General features: G+C 53.8%; 1 protein-coding gene across 1 annotated transcript in view; it reads right to left on the bottom strand.

Annotated features, from left to right (window-relative positions):
• Nucleotides 1-26,423, bottom strand: part of FLT4 (fms related tyrosine kinase 4) — a 42,218-nt gene that overhangs the window by 15,601 nt on the left and 194 nt on the right. Inside the window, exons 2-14 of the mRNA XM_009286058.2 lie at nt 24,896-24,992; nt 17,931-18,205; nt 13,540-13,652; nt 12,476-12,638; nt 12,089-12,228; nt 11,214-11,382; nt 10,309-10,426; nt 8,326-8,477; nt 7,388-7,550; nt 5,407-5,551; nt 2,661-2,769; nt 1,213-1,572; nt 817-963 (exon numbers count right to left, since the gene is read on the bottom strand). Of these exons, the coding sequence (XP_009284333.1) occupies nt 817-963; nt 1,213-1,572; nt 2,661-2,769; nt 5,407-5,551; nt 7,388-7,550; nt 8,326-8,477; nt 10,309-10,426; nt 11,214-11,382; nt 12,089-12,228; nt 12,476-12,638; nt 13,540-13,652; nt 17,931-18,205; nt 24,896-24,992 (2,151 nt within the window). The remainder of the gene's footprint in view (nt 1-816; nt 964-1,212; nt 1,573-2,660; nt 2,770-5,406; nt 5,552-7,387; nt 7,551-8,325; nt 8,478-10,308; nt 10,427-11,213; nt 11,383-12,088; nt 12,229-12,475; nt 12,639-13,539; nt 13,653-17,930; nt 18,206-24,895; nt 24,993-26,423) is intronic.

Below are 26,423 nucleotides of genomic sequence, written 5' to 3'. Positions count from 1 at the left end.
TTCCAGGGATGGGGCATCCGCCACCTCTCTGGGCAACCTGGGCCAGTGTTTCACCACCCTCAGCGTAAAAAATTTCTTCCTTATATCTAGTCTAAATCTACACCCCTTTAGTTTAAAGCCATTCCCCTTGTCCTATCACAACAGACCCTGCTTAAAAGTTTGCCGCCATCTTTTTTATAAGCCCCCTTTAAGTACTGATAGGCTGCAATAAGGTCCCCGAAGCCTTCTCTTCTCTAGGCTGAACAACCCCAACTCTCTCAGCCTTTCTTCATAGGAGAGGTGTTCCATCCCCCTGATCATTTTCGTGGCCCTCCTCTGGACAATACCCTGGAGGGGCCTTCCCCAGGCAGTGTATGGAGGGGATGAAACCCCCACAGACAACGCTGAATGGGGACGGTGCCCAGGCAGTCCAGCTGGTGTGTCAAGCTCTGCTTCAGCTCCAGGACCTGTTCCTTTCCCTGTGCAATGTGCCTGGATCCTTCCCATGTTCCTTCCATGGGATCTGGCTTGGTCCCTGCCTGAGCAGAGATGCCAGGCACTGGGCTGGGAGTAAGAAGATGAATGATTTATCACTCTCTCTCTGCTCTCCAGCTGAATGCGCACATGCACAGACAGTGCTGAGCCAGGCCCTAGGGCATAGACTTGGCTGGTGAGACTGCATAAAACTGGGATAGAACATGATTAAAACCAGAGTTCAGCCAATTCAGAGAATGGGTGCCTTTGCCTGGGCACAGCAACTCCCACAACCTAGCAGTGTTCAGCTCTCCAGCCACCGGACATGATGTCTGCCATTGATTCACCCCCAGCCCACTGTACCTGACACTTCTTCCACCAGTTTCTCGTCTTTGTACCAGCTGATTTCAGGAACGTGGTTGCCGTCCACCTTACAGCGCATCTCTATGGAGTCGCTGACGTTCACCCAGATGTCTGTCAGGTTCTGCTTGAGGCGGGGGATCTCCAGGGCTGGAGGAGCAGCACAAAGAGGAGGAGGGAAAAACGAGAAACTGACTGATCAAAAGGATTTCTGTGTTCGTGGGGGGCTTTGGGTCTCTGACCCCTGCTGAACGGTGTCTTGAGAACCCAGGTGCCCTGCCTTTGCCACCTTGAGTTTAGCTTGCTTGTGTGGCTTCCCCTGGGGATGGACTGGGAAGCTGATGGCAGCAAGAGCACCAGCTCTCCTCCGTCACTCCCGCCTGCCCTATGGACCCTCACCCTGCACAGAGATGTATTTCTTGTGGCAGTGCTTCTCCCGGGTCTTCCGGTTCTGCACCTCACACACGTAGTCTCCCTCCTCGCCCAGGGAGATGTTGGGGATGGTGAGCAGCAAGGTCGCGTCATTGGAGTCGGGCTGGAAGCGCAGCTCCCCCTGCATCTTGGTGGCATAGTGGTGGACGTTCTTGCAGTCCAGCACAAGGGGGTTGCCCTCCTCGTCATGGAGCTTGGAGAGGTTCAGCCGATACCACTGCAGGTTCTCGTAGGTGTAGTTGTCCGCATTGCAGCTCAGCTGTAGGTCCTGCCCCTCTATGGGCTCTTCCGAGGGCTGGGACTCAATCTCGAACCCGTCTGGAATGGCTTTCAGGAAGGAAATGAACATGTGAATGAGTTTTCATGGCTGAGCTGCCAGACACAATGAAATTGTCTCCTTGGGCTCAGCTCTCTGAGACTCCCCTATCCTCAGCCAAGGTAAAGGAAACCAATCTAGAGCAGAACTGTGACATGCAAACTGCTAGCAACCAACAGCTTAAGCCCGATGAGTGCTAAGAGATATGCTTTGTCCCAGGGTCAAATTAAAATGGGGTCACAAGTGAAACAAGTCTGGGAGGTCTGAATTAGGCTGTTACTGTTCTCAGCTCAGCTGCAGCATTCTGGATTTCACACGTGCCTACTTTTACACATGCAGGCAGTTACACAGCCAGGCTGGACAACTGCACACATAGAGCATTACTGGAGCAGCGATTGAAGGTGTTCATCTGCCTCCACAAAAGCTGGTGGCTCTGACAGCACAGGTACTAACTATGAGGGCCATGAGCCCAGGCTCCTGGGTTCTGTCCAGAGAAGCACGAAGATAAGCCTTTGCTGTGCCCTTGCTGGGCTCCCTGTCCCCAGTGGACAGGGACAGACTCCCGCCAGTATGGGGTACCGCTGGCAGGAAGCTTATGCAGCCCCATATGGTCCACGACTCCAGCCCACACTGCTGGGCTCTGGCTTCTACAAACTCAGCTTCCTCCCACCACCAAAATCCTGTGGGGACCCTGCCGGGGGGCTCGGGCCAGCAGGACCCTGCCTGGGAGGGGGTCGGGCAGTGCCACTAGAGGATGCTCTTGGACCAGGCACATCCCTATCCCAGGGAGCTGTCTGGGTCTGAGCCAGCAGGACATCCCCAGCCCAGGACCTGCCAGGGCTGCTCCAGGACCTAGGCACAGGCAGTGAAGGCTCATCTCTAGGTCTGCCTGCCAAACTCTGCCTGAGCTATCTGCTGCCAGGGCTCCAGGCTTTTGCCACTCAGCAGAGCTCTGGGGTAGCCTTGCTTTCCTGATGGCTTCCCGGTCACTGTTTAAGGTGCCAACTGTGGATGACAGGGCCTGGCAGATCTAGGGACCTGCCTATTTCAAGCAGAGAGCTCAGCTGATGCAGGTGGAGGGGATGTCCGCAGTACTCACTAGTTACGTAGAAGTAGATCAGCCGCTCGTCTCGACCCACTTTATTAGAGGCGATACACTTGTACATGACTGAGACGTTGGCCTCCTGGATGGCCAGTTTGCTGACTGTCTGATGGGAGAAGAGAGCGTAAGGAGGAGTTAGGAAGAGCAAGAGGGAAGAGAAGTAGGATTGGTGCTGCTCTCTGGCAGACAGCAAAGCACACAGCAAGCCTGGCCCCAGGCGGCAGCTGTACCTGGGAAAGGGTTATGCAAAAATAGCCCCTTATTAAATAGCCCTTTGTGCATTTCAAGCCTCATCTGCTGGCTCTAGCAACAGCAACATGGCTTTATTCCTGATCTCTGTTCCTTTTTATGGAGCCCAGCCAGCATAGATGCCTCTCCATGGAAGCAAACTTCTTGCTAAGCCCCTTGGGTCACCACGGGGATGGGCCTGTGCCCAGCAAGGGGGACATGAACACGATGCAGGGCTGAGGGGATGCCTAAGCTCCTGCCAAACTTTATAACAGTGGGGAGAAAGGGAAAGGACACCAAAGCTTTGATTCCCTGAGCCCTCTGCAGTGAAGTGACTGCTTAGTGTCCCACAGAGTTCATTGGAGTTTACAGATACCTACAGACCTGCGAGCACTCCTTTTATCCGTAAGGGGAAATCAAACCTGTGAAAGCATCCCAGCTCTCACCAGTTCAGGAAGGTCTGTCATCTTCTCACTTTAAATTCCAAGTTTACATAGACATGGTCCTAAAAGCTTCCTCCTCCCTCCCTCCAGCAAGACATGACTAAGATTGGGCAAACAGCCAGGCTGCTGTCCTGGGAGCATGGACCCAGGAGATGCTGCCTCCAAATAATCCAGGAAAGGCAGCTGGGGAGTAAGGCTGCTCTCCTCCTCCTGGCTCACACTGCTCACGTGTGAGCTGCCAAATGTGTTACAAGCACTCCCCTTAGAGGAGATCGGCAGTTTAAAGCACAGGTTTCTCCTCCCTCCCAGTTTAAATGACAAGGTAATCACATGCAAAAATCCCTCTAATGAGACAATGTTTAAAATGCAAAAAAATTGTGTTCCTACAGGGAAACTACTTTGCCTTTACTACTCATCCCGTAGACTTTGGGAAGCATTTCCATTCCAAGTGGCAATGTATTAGCTTGTGTTAACCAGAAGGAACAGTCATTCATTCAGTGCATATTCAATACAGCTGAAGTGACCTTATTACTAGTACTTTTGTGCATTGCCTTTTCCGTTTCTTGGGGTTATTCAATACAGCTGAAGTGACACTATTGCTGGCACTTTTGTGTGCTGCCTTTCCTGTTTCTTGGGGATTTTCCTTCTAATCTGCACTGTTATGTTTGAGTTGCGGTTTCTGGATTTGACATCATCCTGCTGTCTGCAGTGCATGGCTGTGCACTGCACACCCTGTGGTTCATTCTGGCCTTTCCGGACAGAATAAAAACCAGAGCAGGATGGTAAAAGAAGACAGGCAGAAAGGAGAAGGAGACGGAGAGAAATTTGAGGTGAGGTGATAGCATTGCACCGCAAGTGGAAGAGCTCTCTTCTCCCAGAGCTCTTGCATGTCCTGGGCTGCACAACCTAAGTTGGACCTCCAGGACAGTTACAACCAAATAGATGGAATGAGAAAGACACAGCTGAGGAATAGGAGGAAGAGAATGAGGAAAAAAGGGAAACATCAAAAGGGACCAAGACGAGAATCACATCTGGAGGGGGACACAAGGGCTTCTCACCCAGGAACTCCCACCACCCCTGCTCCCCTCCCCGGCGGACACCAATCCCTGCCTCTCCCTTTGGCTGCTCTGGGAGGAGCAGCATCTGCCCCTGCCACCCTTTTGGCGGAGTGATGAACTCCCGGCTAGGCCAGGGGACGGGAAGTGCCTTTGGAGGTGTGTAGGAAAACAGGAAGTGACTTTCGGAAATGGGGGCCCGTTTGTTTGTTCTGCATCCCTCTGTGAGCGGCTGGTGCCCGACACCAGCGGGAACAGGAACCCCGTCACGGCGCAGACCTGACACTCGTGGCTACCAGAGAGACAGAAACAGGCAGCAAGCAGTGTCTGGCTGTTTGCAGGTCACACACACGCTGCAATGAGGGAGAGATGTTCCTTCCAGAGAGGAAACGCTGTGATGGAGAAGTGGGCTCTGTGGGGCACACGTGCTCTCACTCACAAACCAGCAGCGGATGGACACCAGCATCTCCATACCACCTTCGCCCCACCAGGATGGGAACAGCTGGATGAAATGCCCCGCCACACACATGCACGTTCCCAAGGCCAGAGATTTCCTGGTCAGTCTGTGGCTCCTGCTCTCCTTTCCCAGCTGCCCAGGCTGCTCTGTGGGGTTTGGCTCTCCCAAAACAGCTCAAGCAGGAATGCTCAGAAATGGCCACGGGAGCCCCCACAGCACACGTCCCCCATGCCCTCCCTAGCTGGGTGCCCTGCATTCAACAGCAATCAGTGTAAACCCTCCTGCACAGTCAGCCCCAGTGGGAGCCTCTCTGGACGCAGGGTAATTTCTCAAAGATGACAGCTCTCCCTCGCCCTGGGGCTGCCTGGTACTGCGGAGCCCCAGAGCTGGGAACAGCCGCTGACAGTTTACTTTAGAAGCAGAGGTGTGAAGCCCTCCCCAAATCTGTCTCTGCCAGGCTCGTTTCCAGGCCGCTTTTGCTGGCTGATTGCAAAGGACCCCTCCGAGGGCGCCTGTCTCCAGCTCCCCACTCCGGGATGGTCTTGGGGCTACAGCCTCACCTTGTTCCGCCCCTCCACAAACTCCACCCAGGTGTCAATGCTCTCGATGGGGTTCACCGCGTCCTGCTGCGACACATCTTTCCAGTCCTTGCACTCGGGCATCCGGTCTCGCTGATGGCGCCTTGCTGCTCGGTGCCTGCTATTGCTAATCCAGCAGCCAGGGAGGAGCAGGAGAAAGAGGAGAGAGATGGAGAGAAGGTCAGCTGGTAAAAAGGCAGCAAAAATAGCTTTGTGTCTGAGAATTGATGCCCCTGTCCTCTAACTCTGCAAAATTTCCTGGATCTTTCGGTTATGCAGTTCTAATGTGCTTTATAAGGGTGCTTTGCAATCACTAGTGAGGCAAACATCTATAGATGTGAAAATTGAGGCAGGGAACAGATACTGGTGTCCCAGGCAGTGTCTTCACCCCCAGGCCTGTGGTTTCATCTTTCCCTGCTAAGGGTGGAGAAAGGCAGGGGTGAAATCTGTTCATGTGTGCCTGGGGCAGTTCTTGATGCCACTTGGCTCAGCAACAAGGCCTTAAACCCCTGCTGGGACTGTGAGTCAGGGATGTCACAGACTGGCTGGGTGCTGGCCTGGAGAGCAGACGGTGCAGCACCCAAGGGTGTTCCTGCTGCCCCTGATTCAACAAATACCAGGAGGGAAACATCCCAAGTAGAGATGCTGCTGGTGTCTCACAGGGACATGGTGGTACCTCTTCAGGCTGAGACAGGCGAGCAGAGAGAAGTGCCCAAATCTGTCCGTGACCCGGGATGCTGCAGCCTGCAGGGTGCTTCTGAAATGCAGGTGGGGCAGGGAGATGGGAGGGTCTGCCCAAAATCCAGGGTGGGAGGTGTGGAGGGAGAAGGCTTACAGTGACAGGGAAGCAGGGGGGAGCTGAACACCCAAGAGCAGTGGCAAGGGTGTGTGCTGGCAGTGAGGGGCAGAGCGCTTGGTGGGGCGAGCACACCGGCGAGCTGTGTAAACAACAGGAAGCTAGAAAGAAGCCTCCTGCATCCTCTGGAGCTATGCTAGGCAGAAATATGGTGGCCTTGGGAGACAGTGCTCATAATTCATGGGCCCCTCTGCTTCCTGACAGGGCCACAGTGCACTTGCATGCGATGGAGAGCTCTCTGGTGTCCCTGGCTTGGCAACAGCCTGCACAGGGCTGCGAGACCTGGCTTCCTCCAGGCACCCTGATGTCCTCTGCCCTGACTGCTCTGGCTACAACTCCCCAGCATCCCTCTTCCTTCTTCCTGTGAGGCTGCCACTAAAAAATGCCACTGCAGCCCCACTTGGTGCTGCCTCAGCTTCCCAGGGCACAGGCAGTGGGCACACACCCTTCCTGCCTACCTATTGGCACTGCCTGCACAAACACTCTCCTGGCAAACCATCCCGGCAACTGGCAGAGATTTGGCACTTTCACCAGATTCAGTAACTCTTCCCCGCATGCAGCAGCTCTGCTCCCCTGCCTATGAGCACTTTTGCTTCCATCATTACCCAGCAGAAGATGAAGGACCAAAAAAATACAGGGACCTTAGGGCAGGAATGGGGTGAGCCCCAGCTGCTGTCTCAGGGTCTCACCAAGGGGCTGTGACAATTTCTTCTGCAGTCTGCTTCAGTTTCCCCATTAGCACAGTGGTCAGCGGTTTTATTGCAGGTGCTGCGAGGTGTGGCCGGGCCATGGGCATCCCCTGCCAGATGCAGATGGCTGAAAATGCAGGGGAAGCTGTGGAAGCCCTTGGTGTCTGGGACCAGCCAGGCTGGGCAAAACTCCCACACAGAGCACAAGTGTCTCCAGCGGGCTCCACTCTGCCTCTCTACAGGTTGAGTGGGTGTACAGTGCCCCAGGCTATCAGTTGGTGCTGTCCTCCTCTTGCCATGCTGTGGCAGGGAGGGCAAAAATGAGATGGGGTCTGGGACACAGCCACAGTCACAAGGAGCCCATAATGCCACGCTGGTGGCCTGATAAGACATGGGTGTTGGAAGAAATGGCACTTACAGGCTGCGTCGGGAGAACATCCGACAGGGCATCCACGGCCTCCACTGCCACTGGATCACCTCTGGCGCCGGGATGCCATAGACTGTGCAGGTGAGGGCCTGGGGGCTCCTCCGGGAGTAGATGCTCGGGGAAGAGGCTTCCTTTTCATGGATGCGTGGAGGAACTGCAAGGATCAGAGTGATGCCATGAGCAGCTGCAGGCTCAGCTGCTGCGTGCGCAGGCCAGGCACAGCCCTCCCCAGGCCCATCTATAGAGAGACTGGGCACTAAAGCACTATGGCTCTCAGGGCAGCTCCTGGGGAGCTCAGGCCTGCAAGGCAGAGCAGGTTATGCTTAGGCAGATTCAAGTGATGTAATTTCTCCTTCCTCTGCAGAGTGCCACTGTCTGGATGCTGCAGGGCTCAAAGCACTGTCTGGCAGCCCCCAGCACAGGGATACAGAGCCTGCTGGAGACAAATCTCCAAGCAGCAGTGCCCCTCCAAGCACTTTTTGCGCTGGCATCTGGTTCCTGCATGACAGGGTCAAGTTTCTGCTGGGGGAAAACTCCCTAGGAGCTTCCCACCCAGAGGAACTGCTCCAGCTCCACGCTTCATGTGTGTTGCAGCTGCCCTGCCCTCAAGTCCACATCAGTCAGGGTCACCCTCAGCAGCATCTCCAGCTGCAGCTGGGAAATGGCCCCTGAGCAAGGACATATCCTGCCCCTAGTGATGGAGCCAGGAACAAAACTGTGCCATATCACCCAGGCCACAAGGAACCAGCATCACTGTAACCAGAGCATCCCTCAGCAATGGGGGAGAAGGAGATGACGTAGGTACCAACTGCTTTAGGACAGTAATGGGGACTTGGTCTCAGAGCAGCCCAAAGGCTGGGGCCATGGGCTCAGCGCTCTCCCCCTGGCCCCAGCCATTGATGAGGGGGCCCCCTGGCCCCCTCCCTTACCGTTGACGATTAACTGGAGGCTGATGCGCTTCTCCAGCCCTGCCAGCCTGTTCCGCAGAACCAGTGTGTATGTCCCAGCATGCTGCTCCGACACATCCTTGATCTGCATTGAAGATTGAGATTGCTTGGGAATTAGCTTCCCGTCCTTGTACCTGCGGGGAGGCAGAGAGAAAATGCAGCCGTGGGGAGGAAGTGTCCCACTGGCAGCTGGGCAGGGGTTTGCTGGTCCCCACTAGAGCACAGTCAGGGCGCCCCTTGCTAGCACTGGGGACCTCTCTGAGAGACCCTTGGGCTTTCCCTGGACCCGAGTTACGGGTCTGTGCATTGTCTTGTATGGATGTGTGTGGGGTTGGGGATGTCGTAGCTCTGCCCTGCGCAGTGTGCAGGTGCAAAGCTCCCAGCTCCCAGCCAGCTCTGGCAGAAGTGCAGCATGATGCGGTGCACAACCTGGCCCACTCTCTTGCTCCTCTGGGCAGCTGTGACCCCTGCTGCAGGGGGATGAGGGGCAGCTCCTGTGGGAGCTCCACTTGGCCCCTCCACACAGCACAGAGCTGCCAAGTGAGGCCATGACCTTTGCTGCTTCTCCCCCAGACCTCACCTCTTCCCGTCCCAAGCTGTGCAGCTGACAGCCAGGGCAGGTGGGAGAAATGACCCCCATGTGTAGAAGAAAGTGACATTTGGGACAATCTTGGCCACAGAGGGACCTAGCAAGGAGGCCAGGCTAGGCTTCCCTACTTGGCAGAGGGAAGGAGGAGAGGAGGGGGTGGCTCAGGCTAAGAAAGGTGCGTTACCACTGGAAGTCTGGCGGGGGGTAAGCCACGACTTTCACTGGCAGCTTCACGGCTTCGTCTCCTGCGGTGGCTTCTATCACTGGGCCCTTCCTCCACTCCACGTTGATGAAGGGCTTTTCTGCAAGAAAAAAGGTGAGCATGGAGGAGAGGAGAGCACAAAGGGTCAGGCTGTCACCAAGCTCTGCTGGTCTCCACAGGGCCCAACAGCAAGGACCAAGGACAGCCGAGGTATTGTAGCAGCGCAGTTGAAAATGACTACTTATCTGCAATGATGAATGTGTTCATCGAAAATAACCAAAATCCACTATTGTCCCATCTGCCCATACGGCCCCCAGCCCCTCTTCCACATCCCAGGAGGGCTCCATCCCTGGAGCAGAAGGGGAGAGAGGGAGCGGGTGCCAGGCAGGGCTGGGCAGGCCAGCACAGTGCTATGACCCTGGCAGCTGAAGAGCTGCCTCTGCCTCGCTGTTGGGAGCCATCAGGGACGCAGGGAGGCTGTACTGCCCCATGACTTTCTGCTGCCAGGAGACAGCTGCCTTCCCGTCCTTGTACCTGCGGGGAGGCAGAGAGAAAATGCAGCCGTGGGGAGGAAGTGTCCCACTGGCAGCTGGGCAGGGGTTTGCTGGTCCCCACTAGAGCACAGTCAGGGCGCCCCTTGCTAGCACTGGGGACCTCTCTGGAGAGACCCTTGGGCTTTCCCTGGACCCGAGTTATGGGTCTGTGCATTGTCTTGTATGGATGTGTGTGGGGTTGGGGATGTCGTAGCTCTGCCCTGCGCAGTGTGCAGGTGCAAAGCTCCCAGCTCCCAGCCAGCTCTGGCAGAAGTGCAGCATGATGCGGTGCACAACCTGGCCCACTCTCTTGCTCCTCTGGGCAGCTGTGACCCCCGCTGCAGGGGGATGAGGGGCAGCTCCTGTGGGAGCTCCACTTGGCCCCTCCACACAGCACAGAGCTGCCAAGTGAGGCCATGACCTTTGCTGCTTCTCCCCCAGACCTCACCTCTTCCCGTCCCAAGCTGTGCAGCTGACAGCCAGGGCAGGTGGGAGAAATGACCCCCATGTGTAGAAGAAAGTGACATTTGGGACAATCTTGGCCACAGAGGGACCTAGCAAGGAGGCCAGGCTAGGCTTCCCTACTTGGCAGAGGGAAGGAGGAGAGGAGGGGGTGGCTCAGGCTAAGAAAGGTGCGTTACCACTGGAAGTCTGGCGGGGGGTAAGCCACGACTTTCACTGGCAGCTTCACGGCTTCGTCTCCTGCGGTGGCTTCTATCACTGGGCCCTTCCTCCACTCCACGTTGATGAAGGGCTTTTCTGCAAGAAAAAAGGTGAGCATGGAGGAGAGGAGAGCACAAAGGGTCAGGCAGTCACCAAGCTCTGCTGGTCTCCACAGGGCCCAACAGCAAGGACCAAGGACAGCCGAGGTATTGTAGCAGTGCAGTTGAAAATGACTACTTGTCTGCAACGATGAATGTGTTCATCGAAAATAACCAAAATCCACTATTGTCCCATCTGCCCATACGGCCCCCAGCCCCTCTTCCACATCCCAGGAGGGCTCCATCCCTGGAGCAGAAGGGGAGAGAGGGAGCGGGTGCCAGGCAGGGCTGGGCAGGCCAGCACAGTGCTATGACCCTGGCAGCTGAAGAGCTGCCTCTGCCTCGCTGTTGGGAGCCATCAGGGACGCAGGGAGGCTGTACTGCCCCATGACTTTCTGCTGCCAGGAGACAGCTGCCCAGTGCCAATGGTGTGCACCTTGTACACAGCTGGGTGCCTCCCAGGTCAGCCATGCCTCAGGGACACAGCATCTGCCGCAGGGCCATGAGACCTGTGTGTCCTGCCATCCCACTGGCATTTGAGCCAATTGGTGTTTGCATCTCTCTATATTGTCATCTGGCACCTTGCTGAGTATGATCATGCTCCCAGCGTGGTGCTGGGCCACAGAAGGGCTGCAGGACTGGAGGAAGGCTGGGTCTCACTAAAGCGGAGTGGGACGGAGGTGTAAGGAGCCCCTCTACTGAGCTTTGGGCCAAGCACTTCCTAAGCAGTCTGGGGATTACTCGGCTCTGGCTGTGGCTCTGCGAGGGAGCAGAAGGCACCGTACCGTGCACAATGACATCGGTGCTCTCCTCCAGCATCTGGGCGCCATTGGTGGCGGTGCACGTGTACTTGCCCAGGTCCTGCTGGCTGACGTTGTGGAGGGTCAGGATACTGGAGAGCTCTGTGTGCGTCTGCAGGGACCGGCGCTCGGGCTCCATCACTGCCCGCTGCGTCTGTGGGAGACGACAGAGAGAAGGGGATGAAAGACATCAATGGGATGGGGCTGTGTAGATGGGCTCCTCATGTCTGCACTTCTTGCTGCCCAGCGCTTACCTATCCCTGGACAGGCGTCTCCACCACTGACTGCTATCGTCAGGGATGGAAAGGCAACGAGCCCTGCGTAACTGACCGCCTGAGGCTGGGGTCAGAGTTCAGCATACGTTTTGCTCTGATCTGCAGCCCAGTAACCAGGCTGGGAGCCCTGTAGGTACATGAACAGAATGATGCCCTCAGGGGACTCCGCTGTCTCACTGTTCACAAGAACCAGAGGCTACAACAGGGGGAAAACACAGCGGGGAAGGGACCCCCTTGCAGGCTCTTAGTAACCAGGGCTGTGTGGCTAGAATAGCTCCTTTTAAGCCAACAGTGTTTGCTTTGGATTTGCACTGGTGGAATTGAAGCCAGTGTTTGCCCAGGGGAGCCCCAGAGCAATAACACCTCGGCAAGGACAGTGCTTTCTGCCAGGAAAAGGGGTTTTCCCTCTGCCTGCCTTCTGCTGCAGGAGAGAAAAATGGGAAAGCACTCTGACCGAGATGTCCAGGGCACAGTGTGGTTAGGATCATTGGCCCTGCCAGTGATGCCAAGAAGAACAGTGAAGAGGAGAGAATGACTCAGAGAGAAGTGGCTCAGTGCATGGGGAGCCACTCTGTTTGCTGGTACCTGTTTGCCAGGGTAAGTCCACTGGAAGCGGACGCCGGAGTTGAACTCGGCCCACACTGTGCAGTTCAAGACCAGCTTCTCTCCCACTAGCAGCTCCATGGCTTTCTTGGGATACAGCTGGATGTCGTACAGCTCGCTCCCTGATGCGGAAGAGGCAACGAAAAGACATTTCTGATCTATCAACTCTTTGACTCAGACTATGCAGTTACAGGAGGCTTGGGTATGATCTCCTGCTGCTTGGTGTATCTCTGTCTGGCACACAGCAGAGGAGATATAAGCAGCATGCAGAGTCTATGTAGCTAGAGAGGACCATAACAACCCCATGAGCCACCCTGATGGACTTCAGAGCCCTCCAAACTGCCCCCCTGCACCTTCCCAAATCTTCACCTGCTATATGGATGATGAAGAAATTGGATTTGAAGACCTTCTTGTCAATGACAGTCTCACACTGGACGAACAAGGAGTCCCTGATCAAGTGTGTGGGTACCTGCACTCCCTTCTTGTTGTCCCAGAAAGTGCTTTTCCCATCAGGGTGGATGAGGGAATTTTGCTGGAAAAATCAACATTTTGCCAACTGAAATAAGAGGGTAACAACATTCCCACCCCACCCTTTCCAGGCTTTGCACTGGCTAACGCATCCCTTTTGTGAGAAGAAACGATGCACCATCATGCTGTGCTGGCCTCCCGCCCTCTCCCCCCGAGGGTTTGTCATCTAGGAATTGCGGCCTCCCCTATACCCTGAGCAGTCGAGCAGCCGTATCCCGCGCCACGAGCCTCCCCGTTTGCAGAGTGGGCCAGAGATTTCCAGGAATGGAAACTTATAGAGATAGCTAAGGAAATTGATGCTGATGTCCCAAACATCAGCCTCACCAGGATGAGTGCTGACCTTGGGTAGTGTCCTTCCCGGGCAAGGGAAAGGCCCCTGGCCCCCAGAGTGTGCTTGGAGGCCTTTGTACAATAGTAACACTCATCCTGGAAGGGTGATTTGCATTGTGGGGGGAAAAAAAAAAAAAAGAAAAAGAAAAAAGGGAAAAAAAGGCACAAGCAAACTGGTAACAGAGTTGTTTTTAGTCATCAGCCCCAGGGCTGCAGCCTCCTCCCTTGTGGGGATGCCGACCACCTAGAGGGTTTGTAGATCACAGAGACCAGAGCAAAGAGGGGATGCTGTGGGGAAATGGGATTAAAACAAAGTCTTGTTTTGTTCATAGAGCTCTAGGGAAGAGAAGCAAGGTTGGCAGGAAACCCGTGGGGTCTGCCCAAAGGGACTAGACAGCACAGCTTCAACCAGCAAATAAAACGAGGAAGCCAGTGGCTTGTACTTTCCATGGAAAATGTATCCCATGCATTTTCCATTCCTGGCAGTGCCTGTCCCGCTTCCACTCAGGCAATTACAAATGCAGAACAAATGCAATACATGTCAGTCCAGAGTCTCCCACTGGCTGAGCTCTCACCAAGACCAGTGTGACGTTAAGATTTGGGATGGACACGAGGCATGGTACCCAAGTGTTCTCTTTCTTGCTGATGAGGAGGGTCTCCGGCTTGTTGATAAATGGCTGTTCAAAATCTGAAGAAGAGATATAAGGAGAAGAACAACTAAACAGTGGCAAGAAAAGAACTGGGAAGGGACAAACCAGAAGAAAAGGAGGCTTTCTGGCTTTCTTTTAACACAGCATGAACTTGCCAGAGGGAGTGGTGTTGAGCTGGATGGCCTCATCTGCAACCTGTGACAGTCAGAGGAGACACCTGGAGCTCAGGAATGCAAAGGGAGCAGCCGAGGCAGGCGCCTGGGGCAGCCGGCTTCTCCGCACCAAACACCGTACCGGTGAAGCGGCACTTGTGTGACATTTGGGCAGTGCTGGAAATGACCTCCCCTTTCCTGGCCCCCTCAAGGTCTCTGCCTGGGTTTGACCCTTTGTGAAACTGGTGGGTCTCATCCTGGGCTCAGCGCCTGCCCAGCTGGTGACTGTGCATGGCCCCACAGCAGGGATGGTGTGGGGCTGTGCCGCCCTGGTGCAGCGGCAGGCAGCGTGACCTTCCAGGGCAAGGAAGTGATCCGCAGTGGAATGGTATGCAGATGTCATCCTGCAGCCATCCCGGCTGGCAGATAAACAGATGAGCTGAGCTTTCCAGGGCTGCCACCCCACTGCCTCCCAACAGCTGCAAGCACAAATATTGACAGGAAGAGCAAAACCATCCAAAATTAATCAGTGAAACAACTTAGCAAGGCCAGGGGCGTTACACTAAACTCCACGTGGAGCTAGCACCAAGAAGCAAAGTGTCTGCAGAAGGGGCTGCCCCGTCCTGCTCAGTGTGTTGCCTGCGTCGAACGAGAAAAGCCCAGGCAGGGCTCCACGGTGGAAGGGAGTTGACAGCAGCATATAAAGGAGATGTATTGCGGCCCTGACCCATCGTGCCAGGCATCATCCAGCCACAGAGCGCAAAGACCAACCTGATCCCAAAGAGATGGCAAGCGAACAGGGCAGCACGGACCCCATTTCTGGTTCTTTCTCAGATACACTGGAAAGAGCTGGTGAGACCAAGATGCAAAATACACTTGTATCCCAAGCCATGGCTGGCCAGAGCGTGGGAAGGGTGAGGTTTGTCTTGCAGTGCCTCATGCCAGCTGCTGCTGAGGCACCAGCTCACCTGTCTGCTTGGCAGCACTTTTGGTTTGAGGGTTTTTCTACTCTTTGGACTCTCCCAAACAGTGCATAGAATCAGCAGCCACCCAGGTTGACTAAATGGGATGAAGACAAAATTGGAAGAGACAACGAGCTGTGAGGCTGCTTGGTGTCCTCTGGCAGTGCCTCACTGACAGATAATTTCTTTTGTAGTATCAGCCCCTGCCTGCCCATTTCCACAGGGACACATGCCTCACAGGATGCTCTGAACAGAGACTGGTCCCTTGTGTCTCCAATGCCTGGTGTTGCCAGTGGTTTTCCTCTGTTAGAGTCATGTCTCTGGAAATGTCCACCCAGCACGTGGTCATGATTGGCTTTGTTCATGGAAATTGTCCCCTGGGTGAAGGGGGCTCCATAAGGAGGTGGTGGTTCCCCATCTGGGAGACGTGGGGCTGCCCCAGGGACCTGCTAGGGGAGATTTTATGGCTTCTGGTATGCTGGAATCAGACCGAATGATCCCAGCGGCCTTAAAAGTTACTCTTTATTCACCTGGATTGCAGCTAAACCACTGATTTCACAGGGTTGTAGCATGAGGGCCTCTGTTTGTCCAACCTTAGACTCTTTCCTTCTGCTACCCAACCCCTAAAGCTGCCTGTCTAAAATGACAAGTCAAAGATGAATTTGGTAATGATCCCCATTTGGGGATCCTGCTGTTCAAATCACATTGGGCCCAACCCAATCCAACCCAGTGCTCCCACTGTTAAGTGCATAAGGGAATTCCTTTAATTTTTGATCTGTAAAGCTGTTGCTTCAGTGATAGTCATGCTGCAAAGACCTACTCTGGGTGAAGCGCTTTTTTCCACAGCTTAGGTGAAACAAGCCATGCACAGGAAACATGTTGGTCAGCTCTTATGAAAATACGGATTGCCCAGAGAATTCTTATCTTTATTTCCTGGGCTTTTGTGCTGCCACAGGATTGCTGTCTTCTGAAATCACAGATTTGTTTCCGCATGTGAACATGTTCCTCATTCCCCACCCGAGCCCTGGGCATGTGAGGGGGAGGAGGTGCACAACTGCCAGAGGTAAGAGACTGTGAGGTCTCCTCCAAGCTCAGATGGCAGCCAAGAACTAACTAACTGATTTACTGGGTTGGTCCTGCTGCCAATGAGCTTGTGATTCATACACTAACTCCCCTCTCTGACCACATCACATATTTTCTGTAAGGCTGTCTTAATGGGTCGGATGGGAATAATTTAGCATCTTCTTCATTAATATATGCTAAGCCTTATGAGATGGGGGCTGTACATATCCCATTCCACCCTGATGAGGCATTCTGTATGTTTACAGCACTATCTGTAGCTGTAATAAAATACACACCTAACCAGACACATGAGAAATGAGACATATGTGTGGAGAGTTCATTTGAGAACTGAGCTGCAGGTAAAATACAGAAGAACCCATTTTTCCAGCCAAGCTCAGATATTTTGTTCCTGGCAATTCCACCAAGCTCTTAACATGAGAAACGAGGTTGATGGATAAATCTGTGGTCTGATCATGCTGTCTCCAAACATCCCCAACACTTACATCAGCCCTTCCAAGCTCTCGAGGGACAGTTTCACATTGCAGCCCAGTTCAGCAGGAACAGGCGGGACTTTATCTGGATGTTCTGCAATGGCTATGGTTACCGTATGCCTGGGTTTTCCTGACATGTCTCTTCTCCTGCCTGAAAGCCTGTCCTGTCTGGAAAGGCAGATTCTGAGGTTTCCTGGATGCTTGATAGCCATAACAGGGCACAGTCTGATTGGAATGAGTATGAACATGTGCTGTGTAGCCATGTTCAACACCACTGCAACACTGTGAGGTGTTGGCTGGATCTGTTGCACACACGCTGTCCACAGGCACTGTGAGTCCCATGGGCCCTGACAGCATGGGATTTATTGCCCCTAAGCTACACCACACGTGCACACTTGCTGCTCTCTGGTAAACAGGAGAGCCATTACTGAGCTGCAGATGAGGCCAGGGGTGAGAGAAAGTGGACAAGGGGGAGAAGGAAGTGGCATTTGCTGGATCACACAGAAAATCAGGCTCTTGCAAATGCATTCCCTGCATGTAAGCCTGTTAGGTTGCACTTATTTTCAGTGTGTGTAAGAAGCTCTCTGCCTCCATCTCGATAGAACACTCTAGAGTGTCTGAACACCCCTGTCCAATATGTCTGCGATCCAGGGAAGGAAGCTCTGTCCTGTTTTAGGATGGGCAGCAGAGCCCATGGGAAGAGGAGGCAATTGCCCAAATAGACCCCAGTTCCTCTCCAGCAGTTGCCCAGCTTTTCTGATTTGCCCCTGCATTTTTCTCTGCATAGTTGCAGAGGCAAATTTGGCTTTGCCCTGGGACTTCTGAAAAATGCATTTTGTATGTCATGACCTGCCTGGCTCGTGACAACTGCACCAACTAATAAATGGGGGCGGAAAGAGAAATAGCTCAGCCAACTGTTTCCAGGGGACAGCGCTCGTTTATCTTGCTGGAGCGTGCTGCGAGCAGTGGGGGAGATGGCGGAGGAGGAGCCCCTGGGGCACGGAGAATCTGAGTATTGGCCCCGCAGCCACTTGCTAAGCTGAGGTTCTAGCTCCAAGCCTGGTGGACAGCCCTCCTCCTCCAAAACATGTCTTATAACCCTGCCTGTGCGGGCAGCCCCTGTGCAGACAGTGTGGAGAGGAGCATCTGGGTCTGCCACGGTGAAGTGGCTCCAGGGCCATCCAGCCTGGGAACAGGAGGAGGCTGCACGTGGCATGTTTCTACCACTCCTCCTCTCCCTCTCTCAGTCTCAGCTTTACAGAACATTACTACCCCTAGCTGCTAGCATCTCGGAGAGCCCCCAGCTGCCCAGAAGTTAACTCTTGTGCTTTTTTTAGCAGTGAAGCGTCTCTGAGGCTCGGCTCTCACTCCTTAAATTCCTGCATTCCAGCCTGGCTGGAGCGATGCCCCCGGGCCGGGACGTAATTGAATCCCAGGCGCTGCCGCCATCCCCTAGAAGTGGACGGATATTTGTTCCCTCGAAGTGCAGGGAGCCAACCCTTGGCCCCCTCCCTGAGCCTGCAGCAGCCACTCTCTGCCCTGAGGCCGGGGGGCACGTCCGGCTTTTTAATCTTTCTGATATTATGCTGGTGCATAGGCTGCCCCGAGCTCCCCTAGCCTGAAAGCGCACATCACTGGATGGCTCTTACCTCTCACAAACACATAGGCGCTGACTGCTGTGGTGCCCTCGATTTTGGCATCAATGTACTTGTAATAGCAGCGGTAGTAACCCGTGTCGTTCGCCTGGGTCTCCGTCAGCACCAGGACTTTGCAGTACGGCTTCGTGCCGGTCCCCTCACAGTCGTCTTCTCGGATTGCCCGGCTGCTGCTGGGGGCTGCTGAGGCTACGAACTCGGTCTCCTTCTCCTTCCCAGCAGGGTCCACCTTGCCCCCAGGCCACGACCACTCCAAGGGGTGCTGGCCTCTAGACATGGGCAAAGAGGAGAGTTAGCTTTGGACCGAGCAGGGTGAACGCAGTGGGGATTTAACTGCCTTGCGTGGCTCTGCGCACATCTGCACGTGGCCCAGCCAGCCACTGCTCTCGGGCTGCGGCATGGAGGAACGGCTAACCTCCAAGGAGAAATACAGGCTCAAGGAGGTGGCAAGCAGCTTTACTAACCACTGGGCAAGCACAGGCTCGTTCCCTTCTCCGGGCCACCTCTCCGTCCATGCTAGGCTGTAAGACATCAGCCCACTCACAAGCAGGTCTCCCCCTCCCATGACTTTGTCCTACTGGTATTGATGCCAGGACAGGGAGCCACATAGGGCCCTGAGGGAAAGGCTCCATTTATTCTCTATTCCCTCTCATTATTAAAAGGGTCCAGAGCTATTAAGAAAACACATGGATGTGTTGAGTTCCCTTGGCTCAGTGCAGCTGCTGGCTGGGGCTCGTGGTGTGATGAATGGAGTGGGAAGGAGAATGAGGGAAGGAGAGCAGACTGGAAAGAAAATGAGAAAGAGAAAAGCAGGATGGAGTCAGGGATAAAAGACAGTGAAGAGAAAACAAGGGGAGGCTCAGCCGACCACCTTCTGTCCAGCTGCCAGCTGTTTCCTTCCCCGCTGCTGTGGGAGGGGGTTCCTTGCTCTGCACAGCACCCTGCAGTCCCTCTGACCCCCCGAGCCCCTGGCTGGCCCAGGGCTGCTGCCCCTTCCTACCTCTGCAGAGACACTGAGCTACAGACACCCCTCCGAGGGCACAACCACAAAGCCTGTTCACCAGCGGCCCAAAGACAAACGGAGAAGTCCAGGAACTGCAAGAAACCCCCAGACAGAACGTGCACGTGTGTATTTATATATAGCCAAGGATCTCCAGAGCGGGAGGCTTGCATATGCACATGTACGCACAGGCCACCATAGCTTGCTATAACTGCGCTTGTTTACTACAAACAAAACAAGCTTTTATTCCATACTGGAAGTTTCCTTCTGTGAAATCAGAGCCCCTTTCAGAGGAAAGCCTAGTCCACACTTGAAAGTTTGCCAGTGTAGCTGAAAGTCACTTAAGAATGTGCAAAAAAAGAAATGGGAAAAAAGAAGACATCGCAAGAGACAGCTGTGGGGGTAAAAATGGCCTTTTGTCAGCACCGTTTGCTCTATTAGGGGAAACTGGGTTCATCTATTATGCAAGTTGGGAATAGGCATGTTGGCACACGCAGCTCCTCTGCCAGGGCAGCTCTGCGGGCAGATGCTTTTAAGCGCAGCCAGACAGTGACTGTCACCAATAGCTGGATCCAGTCAGCAAGGGACAGTGAGGAGGAAGCGAGATAAGGTGCCATTGGAGGGCACAATGGCTCAGACGCAATGAGGACAGGATTTCTGTCCAAGTGTGGGGGAAAGACCTGCCCCTTTGTGTTTGTCTTCAGCAGCTCATTTGTCTTCCTGCAGCCTTTGCTCTCTTCCAGCTCCCGCTGCCCAGGTCACTGCGGATGAGTTTGGAGACAGTGTGCTGCACTCTCCCCGTGTCACCAAGCACAAGGACTTTGGAGGCAGTGACGTGCCCTTGGGGGCAGCCACGCAGCCCCTCTGACCCAGCTCAAGCTTCTGCATTCAGTGAAAAATGCCATCAGTGCCTGGGGCAGGACTGGAAGCACAGCTCCAGCAGCTTGTGTCCATGAATCATGGCAGGCTTTTCCAAAGGATCAGAGTCTCATGAACACTTCAATAAAAATAAGACTCTTGAATTTTGAGTTTTTTCCATCCTATGCATGCGCAGGGAAAAATAATAGTAAATCTGATCACCAAACCAGTAACAATCAGTGGCCTCTGCCATGCCCATTGCTCTGCTGTGCTGGGCACAGACTGTGAGGTTGGCCCCACTCTCAACCCGGAGCCGAGAGCTTCGGACCCCGACTGCGCAAAGGAGCCCCAAAGCCCTTTGCGTTTGCTCAGGCATTTTTGGCACTCCGCGTGGAGCAGAGTAATTGTACAAGTCTCCAGCGTTTCCGCTTTCTGTTTGTTTACTTACTGGGATTTTCACGCATTATCAGATCCACTTGTTTTACTAACCATCAAGGCTAGCAGTAGCTGAGTGACACGTATTTATATAAACACGGATGGGCCAGTACAAACAGACCTGCCAACCAGCCTGTGGGCAGCTCTAAACTAAGGCGTTCCTTGCATCATGTGCTGCTCGACCAGATTCAGTGGGGACACAGAAGGTGTAGGCGTTAGTGTGAGCCCAAGTTAGTGTCGCTAGTGTGTTAAGAGGATCAGAAGAAGGCAGAGATGAGGGCAAGCCAGGCTCACTTGGGTTTATTTCTGAATCTACCCTCTTCTGCATTTGGGGAAAGGTCCAGGCAGCAGTTTTGGATGGTTCCCTCCCTCCTATCTGTCACCTTCGAAGATTTGTTCCCAAGTTGTTTTCTTTCAGCTCTGTGATAATGTGCCTCTGGGCGATGGAGCCTGCTGATGCCAGCTGGAAACAGATGCACTGTAGGCTTCTCCACAGCTGTTTTCCTAAATCTTTTCAGGACAGATGCTCTTCAAGGGAGACGTTGCAATTGGCACCACTTTTCTTCAATCCTCTTTGAAGCTCCCAAGCGTGGTATGATGGGCAAAGCTGGCTGTGGCTTTGTGGCTTAGCTGGGATAAGACAGATCCCTCCTCAGCACCACAGAGGATGTTCACAGCAGTCACACACATGTAGGAAAGAGCAGCAGGTGTTGTGTGTCCCTGGACACTGCTCCGGAGCAGCCATGGCGGGGCATTGCCTTGCCCTCAGGCTCCTTCAGCCCCACCACAGCGCTCACTTCTTCTACGGGAGCCAAAAGCGCTCTGTGGTCAAATACTTCCTCTCTGCCAGAGTAGGGTTTGCGCACCCACAAGCATCTGCGAGTCAGCTCTATTAACAAGTCATGGGGCAGCAAAGGACAACCTTGCCCTTCTTTTTCTAAATACCACAGCTGGGTGACACTCCCTCTCCACTGGAGTGCCCAGCAACTGCAGAATGGGACAGAATGGGATGGGATGGGATGGGATGGGATGGGATGGGATGGGATGGGATGGGATGGGATGGGATGGGATGGGATGGGATGGGATGGGATGGGATGGGATGGGATGGGATGGGATGGGATGGGATGGGATGGGATGGGATGGGATGGGATGGGATGGGATGGGATGGGATGGGATGGGATGGGATGGGATGGGATGGGATGGGATGGGATGGGATGGGATGGGATGGGATGGGATGGGATGGGATGGGATGGGATGGGATGGCTGGGGCTGGGCTGGCACAGCCAGGACCAAGTCAATCCCTCTGCAGGTTTTTGCTGTTGTGCAGCCGGCTCCTGTGGGCTCTGCTCCAATATTCATGAGCCGGAACAGCACAAGCTCTCCGCTTTCCCCCAGCGCAGGCTGCCGAGGGCATGAATGCAGAGATTCACAATATTCTTTCCTTCCTTCTCGGGATGGAAGCTGATAAAAGATGCATTGTCCATGTGGGCATCAGCCCCTTTGCCCTGCTCTGCCACATGCTTAGATCAAAACATCACTGGGGCTCTCAGCCAGCCCTGACATGATGTGTATTTTGGGGAATGCTCCTGCACTGGTTCCTTCCTCTGTCTGGACCTCTCAAGGGTGGATTGCACTGGGTGACGGGGGGAACATGCCTGTATGTGACACCATTTGCAAAAGCAGAGCCCCAGCATCTGGTGGCTCCTTGCAGGTGTGCTGTGTCTTTGGGTCTCTGTTAAGCATGCCCAGCTCCAGAGGCATCGCTTATCCCATGGCCTGGCATGGACTCTGGTCACCGATGAGGCTAGGCGGGCTGTGGAGTAGGAGGGGGTCTGCAGAGCTGCGTGTGTGTGAGATCCAGGCTGCTGCAAGGCAGCCTGAGAGTGTAGCCGGCTGCGGGACTCTCACGCTCGGTGGGTAAAGCTTGAAAGGTCTCCAGGGAGTCTCACGCGGTGGGTTTTGAGCTCAGCTTTCTGCTGCAGCACTGCTTCAAGCAGGCCCGTACTCCTGGCTCCAGGGCAGCTCAAAGAGCAGCCAGAGGACATTGTTCTCAAGGGAAGACCAGGGTCAAACTGAAGCCACCTCCAACATGATGTTCAGCAGGGAATCCCTGGATCCTGGATTTGATTTCGTATTTGTTTCTGCCCTACCCTGCCCCACCATCCTCTTCTTTGCCTGTTCTCTTGGTGGTCTGCATGTTTTTCCTTTCAGCTCCCATTAACACAAGCCAGGTCTTCCCAGGGTGGGCCATGGTCCAGAGAAGAGGTTGGAGAAGCAGCTGGGTGTAATTAGAGATCCAGGGACCAGGAAAGATTACTTTTCATTCAAATGAAGTAATAGTGTCCCAAAGTCAAAATCCTCTCCTCAAGACATTAGACAAACACAGGCTTGAGAGCTCAGAGGGAGAATGGGAACCTCTGAGCCATGCAGGAGATGCTGAGACTTGTCTACCTGCAGATGGTGTGAAGGACACTGCACAATCCCAGAGGAGCACATCTAGGATAGCAGGATGCAGAGGTGGGGGGCAGTCATGGAGCATGTGGGCAGAGGGTGCATGGGTTTTAGTACTGTTTGCAGATGGTCCTGCTCCTCTTCTGCTGGCCAGTTCAGTCCTGCACAGCACCTGGGAGCCAGGGGTAGGGATGTTCCTTATCTCAGCTGTGTCCATGCCAGCATGCTGTATGGATAGCGCCTAGTGAGCCTGAAAGATGAGCCTTGGCACTGCAGCAGGAAACAGGGAGCTTGCTGTCACTTGGAGAGCCTCTGTATCTTGTACAGTGCTCCCTGCAAGGGCAGGCCACGCAGAGTCTGCACTGGAAAGAAGGTTTTTATCCACTTCATGTGATTTTCCTTTGTACTAATCGATACCTAACAAGTGCACAAGGAAAGGGCAATCTTGTCCTTCCCAGTCCAGGAGGGTTACCCGAAAATAAAGGCTTTCCGCTTCATGGTGCTAAACAGTTATGTTCATGCTTGACTGAAGAAGACACTTTCTTTAACCACACCTCTAACTTCAGTACGTCCTTTAGCCTTGGCTCAATCTGCAAGCAATACAGGGCTGTCTCTGCACGTCCCAGTTACCCATCAGCTCCTCCGCCTTAAGCTGCTGCAAGAACACAGGTCTGTTCCATCATGTGCAGCACTCTTAGGCACCCCGCTCCATGGCAATCACCCAGGGAAGTGGCAGCATGGGACCAGTCCCGCAGCAGCCAGCCCCAGATGCCAGGCTATGGCTGCAGTGCTGCCCGATGCAGAGTCCTTGGGGTGCCTGCACAGGGTTCACTGTGGGCACCGGCAGTGCACACCTCTCCCATGCTCTTGAAACCATTTTCTGTGTCCCTCCCTGGGCCACTGCTGAGAAAGGGTTTGGCCTGGTTATAAGCTCATTTGGAATAACATCACTGAATCTCTCCTCTTCCAAGGTTTCAACAGAGTGTCAGCTCCCGCGTCCCTCTGCAGAGAGAACTGCAGTGGCAGAGCACTGGAGTCGCCAGACTCCTCCCTCTTCCTCTGTGCCCCCCACAGCAGCTATATGGCTGACCACAGTCCTCCAACTCATGTGGTTCCTGCAACCTAGCACACACCATGGCTCCTCAGGTCACCATATGAACAAGCCCACAACCGCTTAGCTTCCCAGACTGAGTGAAATCAGTGCAGTATGGCCATCAACAATCTCTCCTCTGTCCCTCTCCCCTGGCTAAGAACTGATTCATGAAGTAAAAGCAATGCCATCTGTTCCAGGAAAAGTTAAATATGTTTGTGACAAGACATGAGCACAATGCCAGTCAAGTGTTTGCAGTAATTGCTCCATGGTTATATATAACACTGGGAAACACCCATTTGAGGCCCACGCTGAATTTATACCCCCATTGGGCCCTAGCACTCAGATCCCAAGCATGGATCTGCTTTCAGCTGCTGAAGGGAAACTCCAGCTTTGTCAGGAAAATTGACCTTGGTCAATTCTCCCACTTGTTTTTTTTTTTCTTTCCAAGATAGGGGATAGTGCTGAGAACATGTACAGCCAAGTGTCTCAGCATGGGACAAATCAGTTCAGGCGCATAGCCTCCTCAGAGCCACAGTTTCCAAAACAACCAGAGATTCTCCAGCTCCTCTCACAGAATTATTCACCTGGCCTAGCCAGGGCTTCTCTACACCACCACGTGTACAAGGCAGAGCATTAAATCCCAGCTGCCTAGAAAAGCTGGAAGCCTCTCGCAGCCACCACTAAGTGCAGCCTTGCCTTATCCCATAGTTATTTCTCAATGACCCCCAAAATGACCTGCCAGACTTAGAAACCAGAACTACAACCCTAGCAGCCCCTGATGAGGTAAGAATAAGCAACGTCAGAGAAAGACAAGGAGAGTTAGGAAGGCCAGTTTCCCTAAAGAGCTTACAAGGAAGTTATCAGATCACGCAAATGTTCCTCTATCTTCCTTCTGCCTGCAAGACTACAGCAGAGGTTATCACCATCTCCTCTGAGACATCTTCTGCTTCTTTTTCAATTAATTAATTAGATTAATTCACACTTGGTGAATGTGGCAGATTTCTAGTCAGCTGTGCTAATTCACAGGTGTACTGCAGCCAAGGTGTCCTTGGTGGGCTCTCCTTGCCTGGTCCTCCAACACTTACCAGGTAAGAGCAGTCTAGGCAGAGCCATGTGCCTTACCTGCAGGTGATGGTCAGCGTATCCTTGGCGTTGATGACGTGTTCCTCCTCGGTGATGCTAAGAGTAGGGGGGGTCATAGAATAGCTGCTCACCAGATCTGTGGGGAGAAAGGAGAGAGGGGATGATGCAGACATTTGCTAGTCTGGACCCACCACTGTGGGCAGCAGCTAGCTTGGCATCACGAGCCCAGAAAGGGGCAAAGCCTCTTGAAGGAAACATCTCGTAGGAGTCTGCTCTTCAGCAACAGCTCTAGGGCTGGGGCCAGAGAGCCCCTGGGCTCAGACAGACAGACTAGCACAGACGAGGGCCAGAAAAAGAATGGAAGACCAGAAATCAGGGAATCCAGGTGTGGCCATTCCTCACCGGGTGACTGAGATTGAGCTCACTTGGACTACTGCTCTGAAATGATCTTATCTGATAACTGGAGGGAGTCTGATGGGAGATTTTTCTATACGCATGTAGTTTGCGGTAATCAGCAGACAAAAATCCATCTGCCCAAATACCACAAATGCAAAACTCTTGCATTTGTACAGAGATGCTCTCAGGAGCCAGCAGGCATTTGCTGAACGCCCTTCTCCTGCCAGGCACTCTTGGGTACAGGCAGTCACCCAAACAGAACCAAACCTTTGGGGATTACAGCAGCCCCCTTCCCCGCACCACAGCCGGGCAGGCATTCCAGAAGTGGAATTATCCAGGCTCAAGGACGGGCGGTTAAACATATTATCATGCACTTCTCCCAGCTTTTGTATGGGAGAGTCCCACTTCTGGCATGCCAGACATGCACCCTAAGTGAGCTCCTCATGGACAAAACATCTCGAAGTACCGGTTACCCTCAGAGACGTACCAGTTCTTTTTCATTAGCATGGTGTTGCTGACTGTCATTACTTCGTGATCTTTATCTTAAAACTCCAGCTTCTGGAGACGTGAGATAATTCAAAAGAAAAGTCTCGGTGACTGCAAAAACAAGCAAGCAAACTAACCAGAAATAGAAGAAAAAAAAAAAGTTGCGAAATGTGAAGCTGTGACTCAGGTAGATGCTAAATGCTAAGGAAGAAAAGAATGCAAAAATATGTTGCTAGCTCGATTTTCTACAGAAACGTGAGGTTTTTGTAACTGCGTTCTGTGCATGTCTGTCCTTCCCTCGTAACATTCAAACCCATGTATCAGAGAGATCTGGCAGAGAGGGAGAGGTCTCAAAGACGTGGTGTTTCCACAAGTTTCACAAGCAGCAGGAACGCCATATGATGCCTCTCCTCCAAAACCGTGGCCTGAGGACTGTGGGCCTTGGAAGCCCCTTGGTAGAGCCATGCCATGAATGTTGTGAAGCCCCTAAACCTGCCCTGGGAGACACCAAATGGCCACCAGCCTCTCTGACATGAGGCCTGAGGTGCAGCGTGAGGAGCCAAGGCCCATGGGGAGGCCGGGATGCCCAGGGTCCACCACCACCAAGAGAGGCCACCGAGGGGGAATGTGGCAGTGGAGGGACTGCCGAGCAGGCAACGCCGGCACGGCCAGGGCAGGGGTGCCC

Source organism: Aptenodytes forsteri, unplaced genomic scaffold, assembly GCF_000699145.1.
Source record: "Aptenodytes forsteri isolate BGI_AS27 unplaced genomic scaffold, ASM69914v1 Scaffold54, whole genome shotgun sequence".
Classification (NCBI taxonomy): Eukaryota; Metazoa; Chordata; class Aves; order Sphenisciformes; family Spheniscidae; genus Aptenodytes; species Aptenodytes forsteri.
The sequence above is the reverse complement of the archived record's forward strand: the minus strand, read 5'-3'. Positions and strand labels throughout refer to the sequence as shown.